General features: G+C 34.5%; 1 protein-coding gene across 1 annotated transcript in view; it reads left to right on the top strand.

Annotated features, from left to right (window-relative positions):
• SLC15A4 (solute carrier family 15 member 4) overlaps positions 1-20,636 on the top strand; it is a 30,056-nt gene extending 9,420 nt beyond the window's left edge. Inside the window, exons 3-8 of the mRNA XM_062589983.1 lie at positions 466-634; positions 1,698-1,775; positions 6,777-6,945; positions 9,883-10,038; positions 15,358-15,516; positions 19,225-20,636. Coding sequence (XP_062445967.1) covers positions 466-634; positions 1,698-1,775; positions 6,777-6,945; positions 9,883-10,038; positions 15,358-15,516; positions 19,225-19,373 — 880 coding nt within the window. The 3' untranslated portion in view covers positions 19,374-20,636. The remainder of the gene's footprint in view (positions 1-465; positions 635-1,697; positions 1,776-6,776; positions 6,946-9,882; positions 10,039-15,357; positions 15,517-19,224) is intronic.
• Positions 20,637-21,118: the final 482 nt, after the last annotated feature.

The raw sequence follows: 21,118 nt of genomic DNA, 5'->3' as shown, positions 1-21,118 counted from the left end.
CCTGCTGATTTTAAAAACACTATCATCAATCTTTAATGTTTTAAGAGGCTCGATGGGTTCCCCTGCTCTTAAGAGATGCCCGTGGAGTATTGGTGGCTGGATGTAGCCACTGTAGATGATAAGAGAACCTGCCCTGCTGTGGGATTTTGTGTGTTGAGATTGTAAAATACTTTGATCATTTAGAATAACCTATCTTTTATGATACTGTTTCTAAGTTTTGCATATTGCAGTGCTTAACTATCTATATGTTGGGGAGGATGGGAAGTTAGGAAACTTTTATAATAAAACATTTCAGCTTGTGGTTTCACCTACTGCTGATCCATTCTGGCCTAGTTGTTTTACAGTTAAAGATAAGTCTTACTATGGAAATGCATGAGCTTTTCATAATAAAAAGAAGTGTTACAAGGTTGCCAGTTAAGTTGATTTTTGTTGTTGTTTAACTAAATGTTCTAAACTTTTCAAAAGTGAAGGCCAGGGAGTACTTCAACAGCCTCGCAAGCAAAGCTTGTTTGAGATGGCCAAGTTGTCTCGTGGAGGCCCATTCAGAGAAGATAAAGTAGAAGACGTGAAAGCTCTTGTCAAGATTATCCCTGTCTTTTTGGCTTTGATACCTTACTGGACAGTATATTTTCAAGTGAGTATTTACAAATGTCTAACTTTTTCTTTTGCGTGTCTAAAAATAGAATTTCAAACATAAGGGCCACAACTTCCTCTTCTCTCAACTGCATTTGGAAGGTCTAGGGGCACTATCATTAGCTGCAGTTCTGAGCCTAGGTTGTAAATATAACTCTTCCCTGAGCAGTAAGCTGGAGGAAATGTTTGAACGTTTTCTAAGGGAAAGTGTTCTGTAAAGTTACACTTAGCATTCAGTAGCTGGGATTGTAGAGAAGATGGGTATTGAACAAGATTATCCAGAGCTCTGTTACTGACTGTTTCACTTCTTTAATATTCGTGTAGTCAATAACATTAAGTCCTTTCCTTTCACGTACCTGAGGCTGCATCTCAGAAGTCACTTTAATAAAATTATGGTAGGAAAAATAATACTGAGTAATGGTAACTTCATTCATTTCTTAGATATAATAGTTGGGAAAAGCTGTAGCTTAATAGTGGTAGTATTAGCTTAGCAGTATGCCCAAAATATCTAATTTCACATTTTTCTGGGTCTTTTTCATAAGTATGAAGAATCCCATGAAGCTGAGAGAGGAAAAATGGTTACTAAGAATACTTCCAAAAAATCAATATTTTGACTTGATAATTAATTAATGAAGTAAAATAACTAAAAAACTAAAATTAAATTAGCTGTTCATTAAAACTAACAGTTGTGCAAATTAACATATCTTAAACATTATGCTCTGTTTAATCTTCCAATAGGTCAGTTTAAGTGGCCTAGATTTCATTTTAATTAATTATTTTCTAGTTCCTCTGTTTTAGTGGGATGAATTTGGATAGCAATTATTTTAGGGTAAAAATCTGGAAATTGTGCTTAAAGTCACATGAATGGTTCCTTGTGCTTTTAGTAAAGATAAATTTAGGGCTTAAAACAAGCTCATAATGTTCTAGCAATTTTCTTTTGTTTTGCAATATTAGCACTTTACCTCTGGTATAGTATTTGCTAATGATTAAAAATGTGTAAACCTCTTGTAAACCTCTCAGTATGACTGGTATGAGTAATGTCAACTCATCTTTCTTAATGTTAGATGCAGACAACCTATGTATTGCAAAGTCTTCATCTGAAAATTCCTGAAATATCAAATGACACCAACTCCACTCATACGGTAAGTAGGGCAAAATACTTTAAAATCAGTTTTTTTAGTTGAAATAGGTAGTGGTCAAGGTAGTGGTTAAGGGGAATCAGTGGTTACAGGCATTAATGACTGCGTGTTTGAAGCATGAGGCATAACACGGAGATTTTGGCATTTCTACTAATATACAGAGTTCACAACATCCTGCTTTGAATGTATTCAGATAACATTTGCTGCCTTAATTAAGAGCATCTTTGCTCTTCAATGCACAAAGTATAATCTTTGAAGGAAGCTTTTAAATTATTATGTCCTAAGTTTGCAAAGTTGTATTTACATGAGCATCCTACAAACTTAGTAGGAGTACCCATTCTTAATGGAAACATTAATATTTGCAAAACTAGAATCTGAGTTATATTTGTAACTTTATACTAGTTAATGAATAATCACATTACCTTGAATCAATGCATCCTGTAGTTGCAGAATGGGTTCTGAGAAATAAAAACAAAAATTATGAGTATAAATTATTAATAGGCTTACTAAATGTGCTTTTAAAATTAAATTTCTTCTATTTAAAATTAGTGGTATCAATAAGGCAGGATTGCTGTAATTTTTTTAAAGAAAAATAAAAAATGCTTGTACTTAATTTTTCTTTGAGCTTGCTCGAGAGTGAGCTTTTCCTGAATCATAGCTAAAGGTTTAATGGATATTAGCAATACTGGCTAAATGAGCCTGCTAAACCAACCTGTTATCAAACTCTAAATCCTACTTACATGTTTTTACACGGTTAGCAAACTAAAGAAAATTTAGTCTGAGATTCCTTCAATTAAATGGGCGCCATCAATATTAGTAGCTAAAGCAAATTTCCTCAATTGTTCTAGGTCTATGCATGTATTTTGCATAGCTTTGGGGCACTGAAAGCCATTGCAACTTCAAGGTTCAGTTTTGTGGTGTTTAAGTTGCATGATAATTTAAAAATAGAAACTTTGAAAAGGAAAACATCTTAATTAGAGGCTTCTCTTTTTGTTGCATTGATTTTAAGCTTGGACCACACTTGAGTTGTTTCTCTGGCATATACTTAATTTCCATATTTATGGTTTTTACTCCTTGATATGTAACCCTTTTTGCCCTTTTCATTAATATAGCCTTTCATATTTCTTTCTAGCCTGCTCATGAGAGAGGACTCATAGGATTTTTTTCTGTTATTATGAGCCACATAAATGGCTTGTTAGAACTTTGTCACTGTTGGATTAAAGAAGTGAATTTTCTTTTTTCTAAGCACATATAAGACTTCATAGAAATAGTCTGCAGAACTAATGAGTATGAGGTGATCATCGTAGTCAGCATTTTCTGAAAGCCTAAGCATAGAAACATGTTACTGTGTTTTTCTTTTTTGCAAATGAGTGCTGCAGAGGTATAAATTAATATGCTAAAATACTTAAGAATCTTTTGTACAAATCTCTGCCTTGATGATCCTAAATATATGCCATAGTTCCAGTCTGAATATTTATTATACAGAAATAAATATAGAGCTTCAGCCATGAAACTGAATTTTTCTCACCACCTTTTAGGTGGTTGAGTTCTTTTTTACCTGTAAGTAGAGCATTATATTTAACTGAATTATTTCCAACAAGTAATGGTTTTCATTATTAGCTTTAGCTGAAAAGGCTTTTAAATAGCATTAATGCCACATGACCACTTTTTCTAACTTAAAAGTGTGGCTTTAAAAATTATTTCACTTGTATTTGGCATTTACTTAAATTATGCAGAATTTGAGGCAAGGATAACGGAAAAATAATCCTAGTGTCTGTCTTGATAATTTTTAAATAATGATTTTTCCATCATGCATAACAATGACTGGCTCCTTTTTCAGCTTTGCATCAGTTCTGCTGTTCGTACTATTTTATTTTGAAATAACTTTGCTGTCATCTCAAAGCATTAACAACAAAGATCAAATAGGTTTATTTGATTTTTGTCATCTTCCTTGGTATATGGTCCGCCTGAAGAATGCTAAGCTGCATCCCTACGTTGTGTAGGTAGTACGTAGAGCAATTCTGACTACTTTGTTTTCTCAAAATTTAAACACTTTGAGGTAGGAAAGGAGAAGTAATATAGATTTTTAGATAAGGAGCATTGTCGTTCATTAGGTCTAGGGTTTTTTTAAACTCTTTATGTATCTCTGCTTAATACTAATAAAGACATATTTCCTCTTGATATGAAGAGTGAAATATATGTATGTTTGTGTATATAATATATATATATATAAAAGACAGTGATTAGATTGTGTGAATGGAAGTACAGCTGTGCCAGAGGCATTTGTTCTTTCTGTTCCTTCCTATCAAATTCAGCAATGACAAAAATTTCTGCATCCTTCATTCTAATTATGCAAATAAGCAAATAAGTCTTTGTATAAACTGTACACAAGTTAATGCTGGTGTGAGATTTGAGGCAAGGGAAAAAGTGAATAGAAGCGGGAGAGAAATAGCCTAAAGATTTGCTATATCTTTCAAAATAAGCAAAAATTTAACCAACTAGGAACAATCCACTGTGGATTTGTGAATGTATGTGAAGGTTGCTAAGCATAACCTTATGTATCAAATTGCTGAGTATTTTCATGTAACCAGATAAGCTGATTATTCTGTTTTCAAATCCATGATATTGAAATAGTGGGGAAACATTCAGGAGAGGTTAGAATGAATTCAGTTCTGTTTGCAGTTCTGAGAAGTCATCATCACCTTAACTTCTTGAGATTCTTTAACTATGAGCTTGGGTTCTTTGGAGGACTGAATCAAAGCTCTAATGTACAGCAAAAAAACAATCAGTTTTTTAATAACTGCTGCCTTGTCACAACACATCAGCATGCAGGAAGCTGCTAAAAAAAAATGGTGCCATTGGCCAACCTGCTGCACATACATGTGCTAATGCTAGTTGGAGACTTTAACAAAGTCTAATGTGGGTATGGCTTGGTATCAGTGAAAGACTTGGTCTTTTTGGTGGAAACTCCTGTGAAAGTGCAAGCTCCTGCTTGGATTATGATGAACTACAGATTCATATTTGCCTAACTTTCATGCAATTCATCATTGTCTCAGTCATGGTGGAGTGATTACAACTGATCAGTAAATCAGGGTTCTGATCTGCAGTGCGAGGTGCATGCACACATGTGTCAGAGGCTGAGGGCAAGTTCTGTTGAGCTGTTCACAGTGGCTGAGATCTGTAGTTCTAAGAGAAGGTGGTTTTACCGTGGCCTTAGCTTTAGTACGCCACAGGCCCCAGGGTAATCTCTAGAAAACATCCATCTGTTCTAATCTTGGGTTTTTCCCTTCACCTGAAACACACAGATCAAGCAGTATTTGTCCTTTGAGTATCTAAATTCAAAGTGATATGAATACTAAAGCACAACGACTGTGTTCTAAATGGAATTAAAAAAATCCTCCTTTCCTCTACAGAGAACATTTTTAGAACTCTCCCTGCCTTGTCTTAGTTTACCAGCATGGAACAGGTTAAATATCATAACTATCATAAATATCGTAAAGCTTGGTAAAAATCGTCTCATTCATAAAGATGGAAATCTTGTTGTGAATTGCTGAGTCTTGCAAATGAGAAAAGATGAATGTATTACACAATTTTCTATGTTCATTTGACGAGTATAATTTAATTTAAATTTAATTTTGTGTTACGTTACTAAAACTGTTTCCACTATTCTGTAGCATACTTATGAAAAGTGCTAAACTTAATAATAAAAGATCCACAGCACCTGGCTATTAAGTATTTTTCATGACTAGAATAGAAATGATGTGCAACCCTGTCAGAGTAGATACGTCACTGGAAGCAAAATAAACAAGTAGGGAATATTTAATTCCATTAAATCACTTCCTGACCTATATGCCATTAATATTGACTTTGAATGTCTTTAAAAACACATCTTAGTGTATATTCATTTAGATATTATGCATAATTTTATTTACTAGATTTGAGTGGCACAATCAGTCATTCCTCAGACAGGTGTTCTATGACTAGTAAATCTTAATGGCAGAAAAATTCCTAAAACAGTGATTTTTCAATTAAATTTTAAAATGTATGAAAAAAAAACAAATGTTGAGATGATACTAACGCCTGTCTTTTCAAAAAGAAATCAACATAGCTTCAATCAGTTATTTAATTTTTGTTTTAACCAGCAATAGTTCAGAATACAAACCTAAACTATGAGCCATCTGAAACTTGGAAATCATTTTTAGAAGCATTCATATAATTATGACACTTGACCAGTAAGTGCCATTCTCCTTATAATACAGAGATAGCGATCGTGTGGGGGCCTTGCAGACTGAGCTTGCTTTAGAGTTTTGCCTGACTGCCAGCTAGCTACGATAGCCTCTTGGTAGGCTTAAAGCACGCTCCTGATGGCGCGAATCTGTATTAGGTGAATGTCTGCCTTTCCAGGAACAAACAGCAGCCTACTTGCTGGGATACTCTCTTTGATAACATTCTTACTCTGGTCAGTTTGGTGATGACATGTCAAATCCTTTTTAAAACAACTCTGCTGACTTCTGCGTGTTGTTATCAGGGAGTACTCTTTTCATCTGCCTAATAATTTCTTACTCCTTGTTTTCCTTCAAACTCCATACGCAGTATTATTTGGTTTAGTGGAGGGAACCAATGTTCTTTTTGCTCTGAACGTTTGATGTTGTTCAGTCCCAGTAGAAAGCTCCTAACAAAAACTCAGCACAGCTGGAGATGCATCTCAGAAGTGGGAGTATGCAATCCTGTTGGAGTTACTACAGTGAGGAATCATTTGTGCTTCTGAGCTAACATAATTATGGACTGCCAAAGTAAATGGCAAACTTGAGTGTTTGAGTGTTTGTTTTTCCTCAGCGTGTACACGCTCGTATTTTACTCATTTTCTAATGTCTATCACTTCGCTTCAGTTTGCTTTGGATCTCAGTATTTTATGCAAAATACTACATTTTTCCCTTTCTTAAGGGAGAATAAAAATCAACCTTTAAGTATGAAATTGCTAACTTAAGTCATCTACCCTTTCAGTTTCCAGCTGCCTGGTTGACTATGTTTGATGCAGTGCTTATTCTGATCCTAATACCCTTAAAAGATAAATTGGTAGACCCAGTTTTAAAGAGGAACGGCTTGCTCCCATCCTCACTGAAGAGGATTGCAGTTGGAATGTTCTTTGTGATGTGTTCTGCATTTGCTGCAGGTAAGAAGACAGCTTTGAGATCTACTTACATAGTTATTTCTTTAGCTACTTGCAACAGTGTTTTTTTTTTTTTTTTTAAAGAAATGCCTGACTCTCTAATTCATGATTATACAAGAATCCTTTGCAAGGAGTTTTTAGAATGCAGCAGTGTGGATGCATTCCCCACAATGAAAGCTTTTACACAAAGTAATATTAAGCTTTTTTTTGGGCATTGATAAAACTCGAGCATATTTTCTGCCTGAATAAGAGTGTGACTATACCTTTTAAAATAAACTTGTTAGTTAAGGTTTCCAGGGGCTTACACTTTGACATACACAGCTACCAGTGGTTTTTTTCGTATGCTTCATCTAGAGGAATTATTCGTCTTATGACCGTGTTTTTTCAACCTAGGCCTTAGCTTCATTGATCAGTGCTTGAGTTGCCTGAACAAAGTGTCCAGCATTTGAATGTGAAGCCTTTAGTCTACATAAAATAAAATTTATTGTAATATAGAAGTCTGTTACCTGATTTATCGACCATTTATCTGGAAATTGAAATTTTACTTATCCTGAAAAACAAAGATATTCCGAAATAAGTATATACCTTCATACAGTCTGACTTCCAAATATTATCTAAGCAAAATTCTACCTAAAATCTTTTCCATTTATGTGAAGTAATAAAGCTGGGTTATTACTGCAGTTTCCTCCCACTCTGGGTTTTTTCTTCTCTACCTTAATGTTCCCTAATGTTTAGGAATTATTCTAGTGTAAAATAGCTTAGCTCTAGCATGAAAGGAAAAAGATGGCATCTCTGTTCAAACCATAAATCAACTGCATTTGAGATGATTTAAAGTTTTTAAGCACTGCTGAAGTGGAACTGAACATCTCTGAGCAATGCTTCATAGAACCTGTAGCTTTCATCTAGTATCACTATAATGAACATATTGATAAAGCATTATAGCATTATATAAATTAATTTCAGCACTTGTAATCTCCTGTATTTTACAGAGAGGGACATTTTATTGAGCTATTAAGATTTCTCTCAATGAGAGAGATAATTACCTTATTAGGCCAAGGTCACTTTGTATGTGGACAAGTAAAGTTCTTATAGCAAAGTCACTGAAACTTAAAATAGGAATGTGTCTCTTACTCCATGTCACTTAGGACACACTGCAACCAGCACAGGAAGATAATGTAAAACATTTAAATGTCAGCTTTTTACATAGATCTTGCTGGCTCAATCTATAAGTGAATTCAAAACCAGCAATATATGTCTATATTAGTACTGAAAAAAAGCATATTCAGCTATCATAACTGACTTGGGGAATGATTTCATATAGCAGAATTCTTTAAAATATCAATTTTTTGTTAACTATTCACCTACAAATGTGATGCATGATTCTGTTGGTTTGCTCCTTGCCAACTCTTTCACAGCACAAGCTGACATGGTGAATTCTTTGGTCAGTGGAATAATTACCTGCAATTTGGCTGGAAAGTTTAACCTATTGGAATAGCATAACATCCATTCATCATAATATGAATCTGAGAGCTCCAATTGCAACAGCTTTGGGGTGTAGGGAAATACACTTATCTTAAGGGAGAAGAAGCTTCTGTTGATTTATATATTTCATAACATCTTTATTCTCTCATTGAATGGTATTTATAGAAACCATAATTCAGTATTCCTAAAGTACGACATTACTTCCAAACATTCCTGCCTTAGAGAGAGATACTGATTAAAATGTGGAATGTATGAAGATGTTAGTATCTTAACTTGCAGTCTTGGAAGTATCTTAATGATTTATTTTTGCCATATTTCCATTTTAACTTACTTATTTAACTAGCATTAGTTCTGGACACTATTTAGGCTGCCTATTAGATTGTTTGTATTATTTTAAATATCTTATAAACTGTGTGAGAATACAACTGATTAGATTTAATGAACATCTGTTGTGCTTCATGCATTTTATTGTAAATTCTGAGCAGCAGTATTTAAGGTTATTCAGCTGGAAAATATACCTCATTTATAGAGTTTAAACAATTATAGCAAGAATTAAGATTTTTTTTTTATTATTGTAAGATTAAACCTGAAATTTTTCGCTACCAGAGTCTAAGCAAGAATCAATAGATTTGAGCTTCTGAAGTATTCAGCTTTGGAGAGAAATTTATGGCAAAGTTTGTTTAAAATGTAGTTACACTCCTTTGGGGGGCTAAATACCTGTTAAATTTGCTTAAGTCTTGAAGAATGTCACACACATTAAGGATCACTAGATGCTTTGAAGTGTGGTGATTTCATGTTGAATGTGTATGAATGAAAATTTTTTCCAAGCTCTTAGCTGATCGTACTGCTTTGTTTATATTTTAAGCATTTTAGAGTAAAACTGAATTAAAAGCTATATTAAAAACAAAATACCCAGAAACCAAGTTCTATTTTAGTTGCATCAGCTTTTCACAGTTCAGATTTTAATGTAGGGCATTGAGGTCACTGGTGAGCTAAGAAAAGATTCTTAAAAATAAGATAGGGAAGCAGTCACCTAAAAAGAAGTGAGGGAGGTAACTTTAATTTGGGCCAAATGATTCCTAGTTTACTAATATCATGCTTGTAGATGCAGTGATTCAACGCTGTAAGGTTGTAGTTTGTGAAAAAGGAATTGTCTTTAAAAAACAACTATGTATGTGAAAGCTCTCAGCTAATCTGCCTGGAAAAAGGTTAAGAATTTGTATAATTACTAAGTAAGAGTATAATCATGGTAATTCTGTGGAAGAAGAACTGTATTTCTTGAAATAAGAATAGCAAAAGTAGTCTGAAATTGTTTAGATTAGGAAATAAAGAAATATGTATACACCTATTAATAAATTGTAATAGTCATGCAGGACTGAATCCTAATTTAATTCTTAATATGAAGAAACAGTGTTTGCATTTTAGGTCAATCTATTTTTTTTCCCCCAACCCATATAGGAATTCTGGAAAGCAACAGACTGAAAATTGTGAAGGTTAAAACAATTAATCAGACAATTGGAAATGTTACATACTATGCTGCAGATTTGCCAATATGGTGGCAGATTCCTCAGTATGTGCTGATTGGATTCAGTGAAATATTTGCGAGTATAGCAGGTAAGTCTTTGGTGTGTGTTTAAAATTGCTTCTGCATATCTAACATGAATGTTGGGTTCTCAGAAAATAAATATTTACTTTTCAAATCATTATAAATAAGCTGTAATGTTTCCAAATACAATACCTAAATATGCAGTGGCAAAGCACGTTTCATTTTTTAAAAAAATTGAAAACTGGCTATGTGAAAAGTTATTTTCATGACTCAGTTTCTAGAAGAACAACATCTAGAATGTTTGCATGTCATCCGGTCAGCAGTGGCTATTTACCAGCCCTAGCTGAAAACAAAATACTTGTTCAATACTGTGCTTGGAAGAATAGTTTTGATACTGTGTTGTTTCCTCTGAATTCTCCTGCAAGAGTTAAAAATAAAATTTGCCATTCATCATTTTGTGGTTTAAAAACTGAGCTCACAGTTTAGAAAGTCAGTATTTGGAAACACCTTTTTGAGAAAAAGGGAAGGAAGAAACTATCTTAGCAAGATTTATCACCAGTTCAAATTCACGTAACTTGAATTCTTACACCTCTGAAATAAGAACAATTGTGGATATTAAAAACAATTAGTTTTTATTGAATATTAATAACAGAGTAGCTAGTTTTTGCACAGTTTTATCTGCTTTATTTATAAACCAGCTTTTCTGAAGTTATTTAATACTTCATGATACTAGAAAAACTGAGACGCTGTTCAAATCTTGCCATTCTAGGACAAACATAAGTGATTTTTAATACTGTTCTGTGTGATGATGTGGACAGCTGTTTGATCATGCTGATCTTAAGCTGAAAGTGAAAGCACAGGCAATTTATCTTGTGTCACTGTGGTATGGCTAGCACTGGATTATTATGATTAAACAAGTGAAATGTGATTGTGACTCTTAGTGCAATGTTTATACATTTGGTGCTTGGGAGCAATGCCTAGGTATCAGGAATAGAAAACTTCTATAGTCTTAGATTTGTTGGATCACTTTTCTGATGTTACGTAGAATTGTAGTGCTAGCTGCTCTTACTACTCCAGTGACTTGGCTTAAAAATCATGTAGTATTTGCTTAACTATAGTTACTTAATAATGCATTTTAATACTGGTTCAGAATGTTGAACTTTGAAGATCATCCATTCAAACTGGCATTGCACGTTGCTCTTTCCCTCAGATTCCTTATGACTGAATTTCCTGTTTTCATTTCCCCTATATGACACTAGTCTTATTCCTCATGCTCAACAAATAGAGTGGTTTAAACTGAAATACTCTGATTCTGCAAGATGGTAGCCCCAGGTGGTGGTAGCCCCAGCAGTCACCTGGGGCTGTTTTTTTTCCCACTCAATGAAAAACAGAACTTCTACTCTGTCAGATTTCTGATTACATGTATTCCACTGTCATCACAGTCAGGAATTAAACCAAGGTGGCTGGCCTGCTTGGCAAGTAGAAAAAATGTGGCTTTTGCCTTTTTCTATCTCTGAAACAGCTTTATCCCTTTTTAAAATAGGTACTATATTTCTGATAACGTTTTGTTGTCAAAGTTCATAAAATTGTTTCAACATATTTAAAATCTAGCCTATTTAGAGGTTGCATAAAATGCCAGCTTCATTTTAGCATATTAACCCTTGCCGTGACCATGTATGGCAGGACTGCAAAACGCAGCTTGTTTGCTTTTCCAAAAGCAATGCATATATTACATGCCGTCTAATCTTATACATCGTAGCTTTGAACTCGGTGACCGTTTCTTCTTTCTTGTTTCATTTTGTGACACTTGAGACACTTTTCTTGTGTTTTCCATATTTACCCTCATTTTTCACCCAGCTACTTGAGAATTAACACAGATCATCTGCTCATTTGCTGTAAACTTTTCTTCCAAACTGTCTGGCATAGTCACTGCTGTCTTGTATTATAGTACATTTGATCATGTTTGAACAACAGCTATCACAAATCCTAACACTTAAAAATCTAAAGATGAAATTCTTACTCAGCTGAGTCACTTATTAAAAATAACACTACATTTGGTATTTTTCTCAAAAGAGTAAAATAAGTTACTTACCTTTAGTTACAACTTCAGGGATCATGCCAATTTAATCTGAACTCAGGCAAGCAGATTACTTACAGGAAATGCTAGTGTTCATGCTAAAATTAATAACTTTTATTCTACTTAAACATTTTTGTTTCGCCTCTTTGTCAACCACTATTATCAGTTTATTGCTGTTCCCACGCAAAAAGTAACAAATGTATCTGCAAAATGTGAAAAGGTCAAGGGCTTGATGCAGTGTCTGTTGAGCTCCAAGTTGAGGATTGTTTGTACTTTCTCAGTGGGCTTCTTCATGGGAAGTAAAATCTTAAAAGCTTAAGCTTACGCTCTTCTTATGTGAATACCCTGCTGTTCTTTTGCACTTGCTGCATCTGTAATAACGGCTTTGTAACTTCAAAACCTGTTAGTTGGCCAATGTTAGAAAAAAATGCAAATGCTTCTGTTTGAACCAGAGAGTCCATGCAGATCTTAATTGCTTTGTGTATTACACTTTCATTCAGTTTGTTTTACAAAGCTTTTTTTCCCCATCTTCTGATCACTATCTTAGCTGAATTTTTAATATCTTTAAGAAGGCCCCTCAAGACTTAATAGAGCATACTTTACCAATTTGATATTAAACGTTGATATCTGTTTTGCTCTGAACTTCAGCTTTAGGAAAAGCAACATGCTAATAGTTATAAAGCTATACTGATTTGGAAGCATTTATTGTGAACAAAAAAGGACTAAATACCGTAAGAGCAGAAACATAGGTTTGTTTTTGTTTACTGTAAAATTAAGCATATTCTTATTATGCCACATTAGTTACACTTGAGGTATCTTTAAAAAGATGACACACATTGCGTTAATCTTTTGTATTGTTCTGTCAATCCTCTTAAAGCACCCTTATTTAGCTGGGAATCATAATCTCACATGACAACACCAACGAGAGGGTTTAATCTCAAAACTGCTTGTTTGAGGTAGCATGAAATCTTTATCAATGGCTGCCAGCAGGCAAGAATATCTCTGAAGACAAAGAAAAGATTTTGTGTTCTTTATGCCAGATTAAATGTTAGGGCTGCTGGAAACACTATTCAGGTTTAGAAGAGTGGCTTATTTTGTTGCAAAAAGTGCATAGTGTTATAGCTATTTTGTTTTGAGTTTAAAATATTTTTTTTAGCAATAATACTCAAGTCCAATGTATCTCTAAATGAACAATGACATATTCCTTCATATGATGTACTTGAGTTTAAATTGTTCAGGATATACAAAGCTTAGTAACCAAAATGTGACTGATATTCTGGAGACTTGTGACAGCTACAGTCATTTAGCAAGAGGATAAGAACAAGCTACTCTGTCATGAAAGTAGTTTTCTTTTCTTTAAAAGGGAGATTAGCCAGATAAATACATCTATGAAAAATCTGAATTGTTATTTTAGTGATAAAGCACTGAAAAAAAAATTGTTTCTAATTCTCAAACTAAATAAAACTCATTTTCCCCGTTTCCACCTCACTGCCTCTCCCATCCCTATAGATATTGTCTCATTCTGGTTTCAATTTAGAGCTGTGCAGAGCTGAGTTGCACCAAGAATGCTTCGGTTCTCTTCTAGGTTGACACTTTGAAAAGGAAAAGAGAAGCAGCATGGTGGTTATCTGAGATTTCTAATGACCCAGTGCAAAATGCTGTTAGATCAATAAGTAAGAACATACAGTTCTGAATCTTACAAGAACAGAGTTGCTCCCTCGCAACAAGCCAATTGACCTGACTGGCCTGAAGTGTTAAGCTTTTTCTTGAAGGGAAATACAGGTGTATTTCTGTTAAATCCTATCTGGAGTAGCAAAAGTCAAGTAACAGTGATGCTGAAACTAAAGCATACCTTTATTATGCAGACATAAGATTTGTCCTTTTTCACGTCTACAATACTATCTCTGCCAAGAAAAACGATGGATGAGGTAGTGGATGCTCTCATTAATTTCAGTTGAGGCAGCCTATTTTGAAACAAGCATTTCGTCCTTCAGAGAAAAAGCTCTGCAAAGGCCATATTTGACTGTCTCTTGTGAATAATCCTATTTGATTTTTGGCAGGAATACTGCTCTAAACAGTGCTAATCATGAGCATTAGTCTTTGCAAGGCAGCACCTAACCCAGTGTGTCCTGTCAGTACGCAAATTCAGTAGTACAGATTGTTTTTAAATAGGTACCACCAGCATGTTGTTCCTACTTTTACTGGTTGAAACTTAAGTAAGGAGAGCTTAAACTTTAAGTTCCATTTCTACAATACTTAAAATAATACACAGACAAGCAGTGGTCCCAGAGTATTCTAGAACAAAATTAAATTAAAATTAATTACTCCCTTTCCAGCTCCAATTAATTTATTTGTGGGCACATACAGACTCAGTGGCTGCGTGTATCTCTGAGAGAAATAAATGCTCATGGTCAGTGCAAGGGTGTCCTTCAGTTCTTGAGTACTTTGTTCTCAGCAAGGAAGGCCATGTGCTTTATAAATGCTACCCAACAGATAGGAAATTCAGAAGCAAATGAAATGGGGGACATGGAAATGGAGTCAGCAGGTTCTTTGAACATCCATGCCAAAGCAATTACTGCATCTCTAGGCTATTTCTCAGCTAGCATTAAAAGAGGGAAAGTGGCTGGGCCCTAGTCATTCTGCCAGTTTCCTTTTGTCAGACAGTCATTGGGACCAAGATTTGTTTCTGAAACCTACTTTCAGAAAACTTTCAGGCCTAGGTCAGAAAAAATGTTTAGCAAAGTTTTAAGCTAGTTTCTCAGAATGATTCAGTGTTAGCACCACATTTATCTAAACCATCATTACAACAAAGTTAGACTTTAATAAATTTCTGTTAAGGAGGAAAGACAAATAAATGAAGGGCAAATCATTTCTAGTTTGGACTTCCATATACAATTTTTATTTTCTAAGTCATTACTCATTGATGAAGATCAAATGAGTAAAGCCTAGAAATATAAGCTATTTCTAAGGAAAATTTTACATGGAGAAATGATCGTGCTGCATCAGAAGATTTCTTAACGTTGCACATGTAATACTAGTGAGATCAAAGCGCTCATCTCAAATGTTGTCTATTTTATGGGTTGATATAAAACATATACTGATGACCTTTAAGAGGGCTTTTAAGGTAATTAAAGGGACCTGGAAATTGATGGTGATTGAATACCTCTCTTCCCTATCTTCTGAAATCTGCTAGTTTTAGATTTGTAACGTACTAGAAGTAGTATGCATCTATAACTTCTATTACATTGAACTAGAACAAACTACTTTTATTTCTTATATCTTACAAATGTAATTTTTTCTTTTAATACAGGTCTAGAATTTGCATATTCTGCTGCTCCCAAATCCATGCAGAGTGCTATTATGGGGCTGTTTTTTTTCTTTTCGGGGATTGGATCATTTGTTGGCTCTGGACTGTTGGCACTGGTGTCTATTAAAGAAATTGGCTGGATGAGTAATCATACAGATTTTGGTAAGTTATTCTCAATGTATTCCAATTCTATAAAGTAAAAGGCTTCCTTCAGAAACAGTTAAGCTACTACAGTTCCACATGCTCTAAGCTTAAGACAGTATTATTTTGACTTTATAGATTTATTTACTATTACGTTAAAGACAAAGTTTCAGCTTGCTTGTAATTACAAATTAACATGACTATGGAAAACAATGGTACCTTGTACTTCTGAAAGCATGGAAACACCTGTGTATTACTTGACCTTTGCAAGAGCTTGTTAATTACTTGTTCAACTGTTGTTTTATTCCATTTTATCACTAGAAATTGCTTAGAAATCTTTGTATGTCAGTAAAAAATTATTTAAATTACTGATGTAGTTTAAAGAAGATGACTATATTTGCTCTAAAGTACTAAAACTACATTCTCGAGGTACGGGGAGTAAAACGTACGGAGCTTGCTTTCAGTGATTATTTAATTTTCTAGTTTCAAAAGACTTCATGGCAATTACCATGAGTTAGGTTTGTATTTCTGTCTGCTAGCTATTTATATTTTTTTTTTTAAAGTCCAAGGTAACTTTTGTTTTGTATTGTTGGTTGAAATTAAAAATAATTATTGGCACCAGTAGGTGGCACCTTGGGAATTTCAGAAAATCATACCATAGTCACTGGTTTAATTAGTTCCAACAGAAGGAGTGTGTAAACAGTTCTTAAACTGTATGCTAGCCCTGCTGTGTACACACAGCTTAAAAGTGCTGCCCAAACTTGCTTTAAATTTAGCATGAGCGTATTTCCCATTTAAACTAGATTTGGATGCTACCAGAGAGTAACGCTGTCTGAAACGATACTTATGCTGTAAGTTGGTATCTTTGTTTTGTAAATGATAAAACATGACAAATAGCCTTAGCTTTATGCAAGTGTCCTCACCAAATGAAAATTTAATCACATTGAGACAGTTTTCCCTGCTCATTTTCATCCTAGGAAGAACATCTTGTTTTTACAGTTCTGTATAGGGCTAATTACATTGATAAGTGCTAAATAGGAGGATAATCATTTGATACAAATTAATGTATGCAATATTTGATGCCTTTTTTTTTTCCTGAAGCAGCTTAAAGAAAACAATCACTAATATTCTTCCCATACAATATATGGGTTGTGCCAAATACATCCAAAGTTGGTTAGAACTAGAATCTCTTACCCTTCCGTGGCTGGCTGGTCAGCTGCTTTGAATAAGCTACTCAGCTCAGTGAACTATCCTTTGGGCAGCAGTCAGAAGTGGGTATTTCTAGCCTTCTCAGTGTAAAGGATTGCTGTACAGGTGAACCTTCTCAGCAGCTGTACCTCTGGGTCAAGCTTGAAGCACTCAGTGGGTGATTTTGATTTGTAGCATTTTGTATTGCTGCTACTTTTACTGTTTATATCTGGGGAATAAACAGGGCTTTCTCCTCTTTAATTAATTTCATTTGTTATAACATTATTGAAAGTTAATATCAGATTCACAGCTAAAATTTACTTAGGCTTTCAACGGTAAGAAATGTAAGAAGGAAGCTTTATGAACGAATGACTTCTGAATTTTTCATTCAGTGCTGCATAATATAAACACAGCTCCAAGTTTATACTGCTTACGCTAAGTACATTAACTCATGATCCCGTCTGAGGTAACTGAGTTCCTCCTAAACCTAGCAAGAATGTTCACTTTCTGCTGGCAGTTCAGTGTTGATTGCTGTCATTGAAATGACTGTTATTTCTGTGGCAAAAACAGACTTCGTGGAGTTAATATCCCATCTCATAAAGGATAATTACTACTTTTTAAACACGTCTGCTCTTGAAATGGAGATTCACATGTATATTGTATTTTAAATGTCAAGGAAAGACTCATTTTAATTTTATTGCACTTTATTATATATTCATTTAATTGAATCTTAAGTTTCAGTAATTAAAGTAATTTAATCTGAACATTTATATGCATGCTGCATGAACAGCTTGTAAGGATGGATGTATGCTTCACTACTTTTACTCTCTCTACCCTTTTTGATTATTATAACGGTCCAGTTGGCTGTGGCTCATATAGCATGTTGGAAACGAGCCACAATATATTGTTCTTGGAAACACAGCAGTAATTAGTGTACATTTCTTAATAGAGGAATAATGTTTTAGCAATGAGCTTTCTTAATTTAGCATTATTTAATGTGCTACAAATCACTAATTTATAACAACTTCAAGGGAGTGTCGAAGATGAATTGAACCAAAAGAAACTGCATATGGTTTCTTGAGCTCTAAACTTTGTTCTAAGAGAAGGCTGAAAGAAAATTGCCATAACTGCTTGCTTTATACCTACAAAGTTGCCAAAGCCTTTCCCTAAAAACATATATTTTTGTGATTCTTTCTATTTTCTTTCTTTGGCTTAGCAAAGAAGGGGGAGGTACCAGCCTCCTCGTGCACAGACACCATGAAACACTAAGTAAGGCTGAGAAGACTGATGGAGAGGGCTCTGTAGTACAGAAACATAGTACAAAAATTGATATTTTTACCTATTTCAGTTAAGCTGTAAAATATAAGGGCTTTTAAAAAACAAACACGCAAACAAAAAAGAGTATCTTATCACTTCAGTATATTCTCTAAGCTCCTTAAAAGCATATGTAACAAGGACAGTAAAAGATCTTTAGTTGCTAATCTGTATGAGTGTCACTTGGTAGTACTGGCAAAATGGGTAGCATAGGTACTGATTAGGGATGCTGGAGGAGTGTTTTTGATGCTAGAGTCTCTAAACAAAGTGTTGTAAGGACTTGCATGCGTGAAGGGAGTGTTGCATGTGTATGCTTCAATGCTTTATACAAATCCTGCTTTGTTGTTTGCTTTCCAAGTAATTTAGTCAGGGCTATTCAGAAAGTAAAAAATATTACCAAATAGTCACAGAAAGCAAAATCTACAAGCTTCTATACAGAATACATTTTGGAGAGCTGATTTTTGTCTCCAAAATTATTTGTCCAGGTTAAAGGAAGCCCATTAGGGAGCTAACATCTAGCACTGCTTTTGTCTTGAATGTTGCATTTCATTGAGAGCTGTTTCTGAACAGTTTACAGTCCAGATTATTTGCAGAAATTTCTCTGGCAAATCCGTTTAATGGCTGCACCCCAAGGATGTTTTCTGTTGTTACTTTTAAAATGAATTATCTGTACAAAAATTGGTAAATGATGTCTATTGCTTACACTGAGAAAAAAGGTAAATCATACATGAAGAGAAACAGTGAGATTTTCCAGCTTTTTTTATCTTAAGTCGGAAAAGAATTGCGGTTTTACAGCAAAAGAAACCAGGCTTAAAAATTATTAGCCTTTTAAAACTGTTCTGACTTTCCTGAAGCATGCCCACTGATGGATGTGCATAGTCTTTGTGTGCACAAAGTTCTTACAGTGGTAACAGGAGCTTTTTGCATTTTTTTTTTTAAGAGAAATCACACTGCAAGAGGTGTATCCACAGGGAAATTACTTAGTTTAAGCAATGGGAGCACAAAAGAAAGTAATCTTCAGACTTTGCGTCTTCCCCAGAAGTTCAATCTTTTGTTATGGATAATTGGGGAGGGAAAAAAAAAAGTTCAGTCTGATGAAAATATCATATGGTTTGGTTTTGTCCATATTGCTACAGGAAAGTCTTCATTACTTAAGATCAAAGGGACTAATATTTTTAGCTGTATATTCTTTATTTATGCTTTTTTTTTCTCCCTAATTCTTTCTAGGTAACATTAATGGCTGTCAGTTAAACTATTATTTTTTTTTGTTGGCTGCCATCCAAGGAGCCACTCTCTTGCTTTTCCTTATTGTTTCTGTGAAATATGATCATCAAAAATCGAAGATTAATGAGCTGGCTGCCAATGGGAGGATCTGATAACTGTTGTGAAGCAGACTTCATTACAGCAGCCCACAATGAAGTGGCAGCGCCCTGAGTCTATGAGATCTTATGTTTTCTCCAGTGAGACTCTTTTGTTAGACTTGCATGTTACAGGAGTTCTCACCCCTGCCCCCTCTCACATAACATAGGTAAGTGCCTTATGTTGGCAGGGCTCATTTCTTGCACTACGTCCTGGCAGGACAAACACAAATCTTGGAAGTGTATTAACTATAGACATTCAAGTTGCTCTTTGTTAAGCCTGAGATGTTTACTTAACTCTTGAAAGTTGGGACACTTACTTACACTTGGAAATTGAGTGTAACAAGTCACTGCTAACCATAGAAAGCTTTTGTAATGTGGATTAGTCCTGACTGAAAAAACTCTTAAGTGAAGAACTCTGGATCTAGAGAGACACCCAACAGTCTCAAGCTTACCTTGAAGACACACAGAAAAAGAAACATTTTACAGGAAGTTCAAGCAATGGTTAAAAAAAGGAAAATGTATAAATCCTGGAAGTAATTTTGGGGGAGAGACAGAGACAAATTAAATTGCAGATTAGCTCTGACTTAAAAAGGAATGTAGTCTATAATTGATGTTCCACTGGAAGTATCTCAAGGATTTAAGTCCAAATTGGCAGTCAAGAGTATCCAACATTGAAGATTGAATTACAGGTTTCAGTAACTTGTCACATAGCTGATCCAGGTTTTAGTGCAAAATAAAGAGTTGAGACTGAAATGATTTTGCTTTGGAAATGTTTTTATTTTATGATCAGCATTAGCTGTATCAGGACAATATGGAAACATACATCTGGTAACTCTGTGTATGTTCAGTCTAATGCTTTTATATCCATAAAGAATATTTTAAATATTTGAAGGGGGTGGAAAAAAATTGAAATTGGGTTCTGGAAAGATGAATGTACATCATCAGTTTTGAAGCCTTCTAACCAGTTCCTTCAGTCTTGTGTCCTAGTTCTGACATGCTACAGGGCTTGTACCTTTCAGCAACACATTCCTATAGCAGAGCACATGGTTTTACATTCAGCCTCTTGAACTTTAGTGATTCTAACAATTGTACTTCAGATTGTGTGCAGAGCAGTATGGAAAGCAATACTTTGCAAGAAATTATGCAGAAAGAAAATGAAATCTCAACTTTTTATTAATGTGTTGAATTTTTATAGTTTCTTTTATCTGCGTTTAAGTTGTTAAACTGTCCTTTTTTGTACATGGACATCTTTTTAACAAGTTTACAAAATAAAATGAACTTCCATGCTGTGACTTTTGACCCTTTGTTTCTAGGTGAATAAAATTATACAGCAAATGTTTTGTTCTTTATCCATTATTTTCCTAAGCCTACATTGGAATCCTAGTAGAATCTAAAAGTACATTGATTTGTTTTGTCAGATAATATAAAAGCCTTCAAGCTGTCCTGTCTTTACCTAAAGATGAATCAGTGGAGATGCTTCAGCTATTGCTTTACTCAAAGCAGTTTACTTAATAATTTCACTAGTTATTCAGATTTTAATATCTCAAATGAGGAAAAAACAGCAAGTATTTATTTTCCAGCTTTGTTTTGAAAGCTCTGTGTGCTATGTTTCTGGAATATCCCATTTACAACCAGTTAAAAAGGCCTACCATTAAGATGGTATAAACTGCACAAGGAACATAAAGAAACCAAATTTCTTTCTTGCTATCTGCTGTTTCACAGTCATGCAGTTTTGACATAGGGATAAATCTGCAGTGTAT

This window comes from Rhea pennata, chromosome 17 (genome assembly GCF_028389875.1).
Source record: "Rhea pennata isolate bPtePen1 chromosome 17, bPtePen1.pri, whole genome shotgun sequence".
Lineage (NCBI taxonomy): Eukaryota > Metazoa > Chordata > Aves > Rheiformes > Rheidae > Rhea > Rhea pennata.
This window is presented reverse-complemented; position numbering and strand designations above follow the sequence as displayed.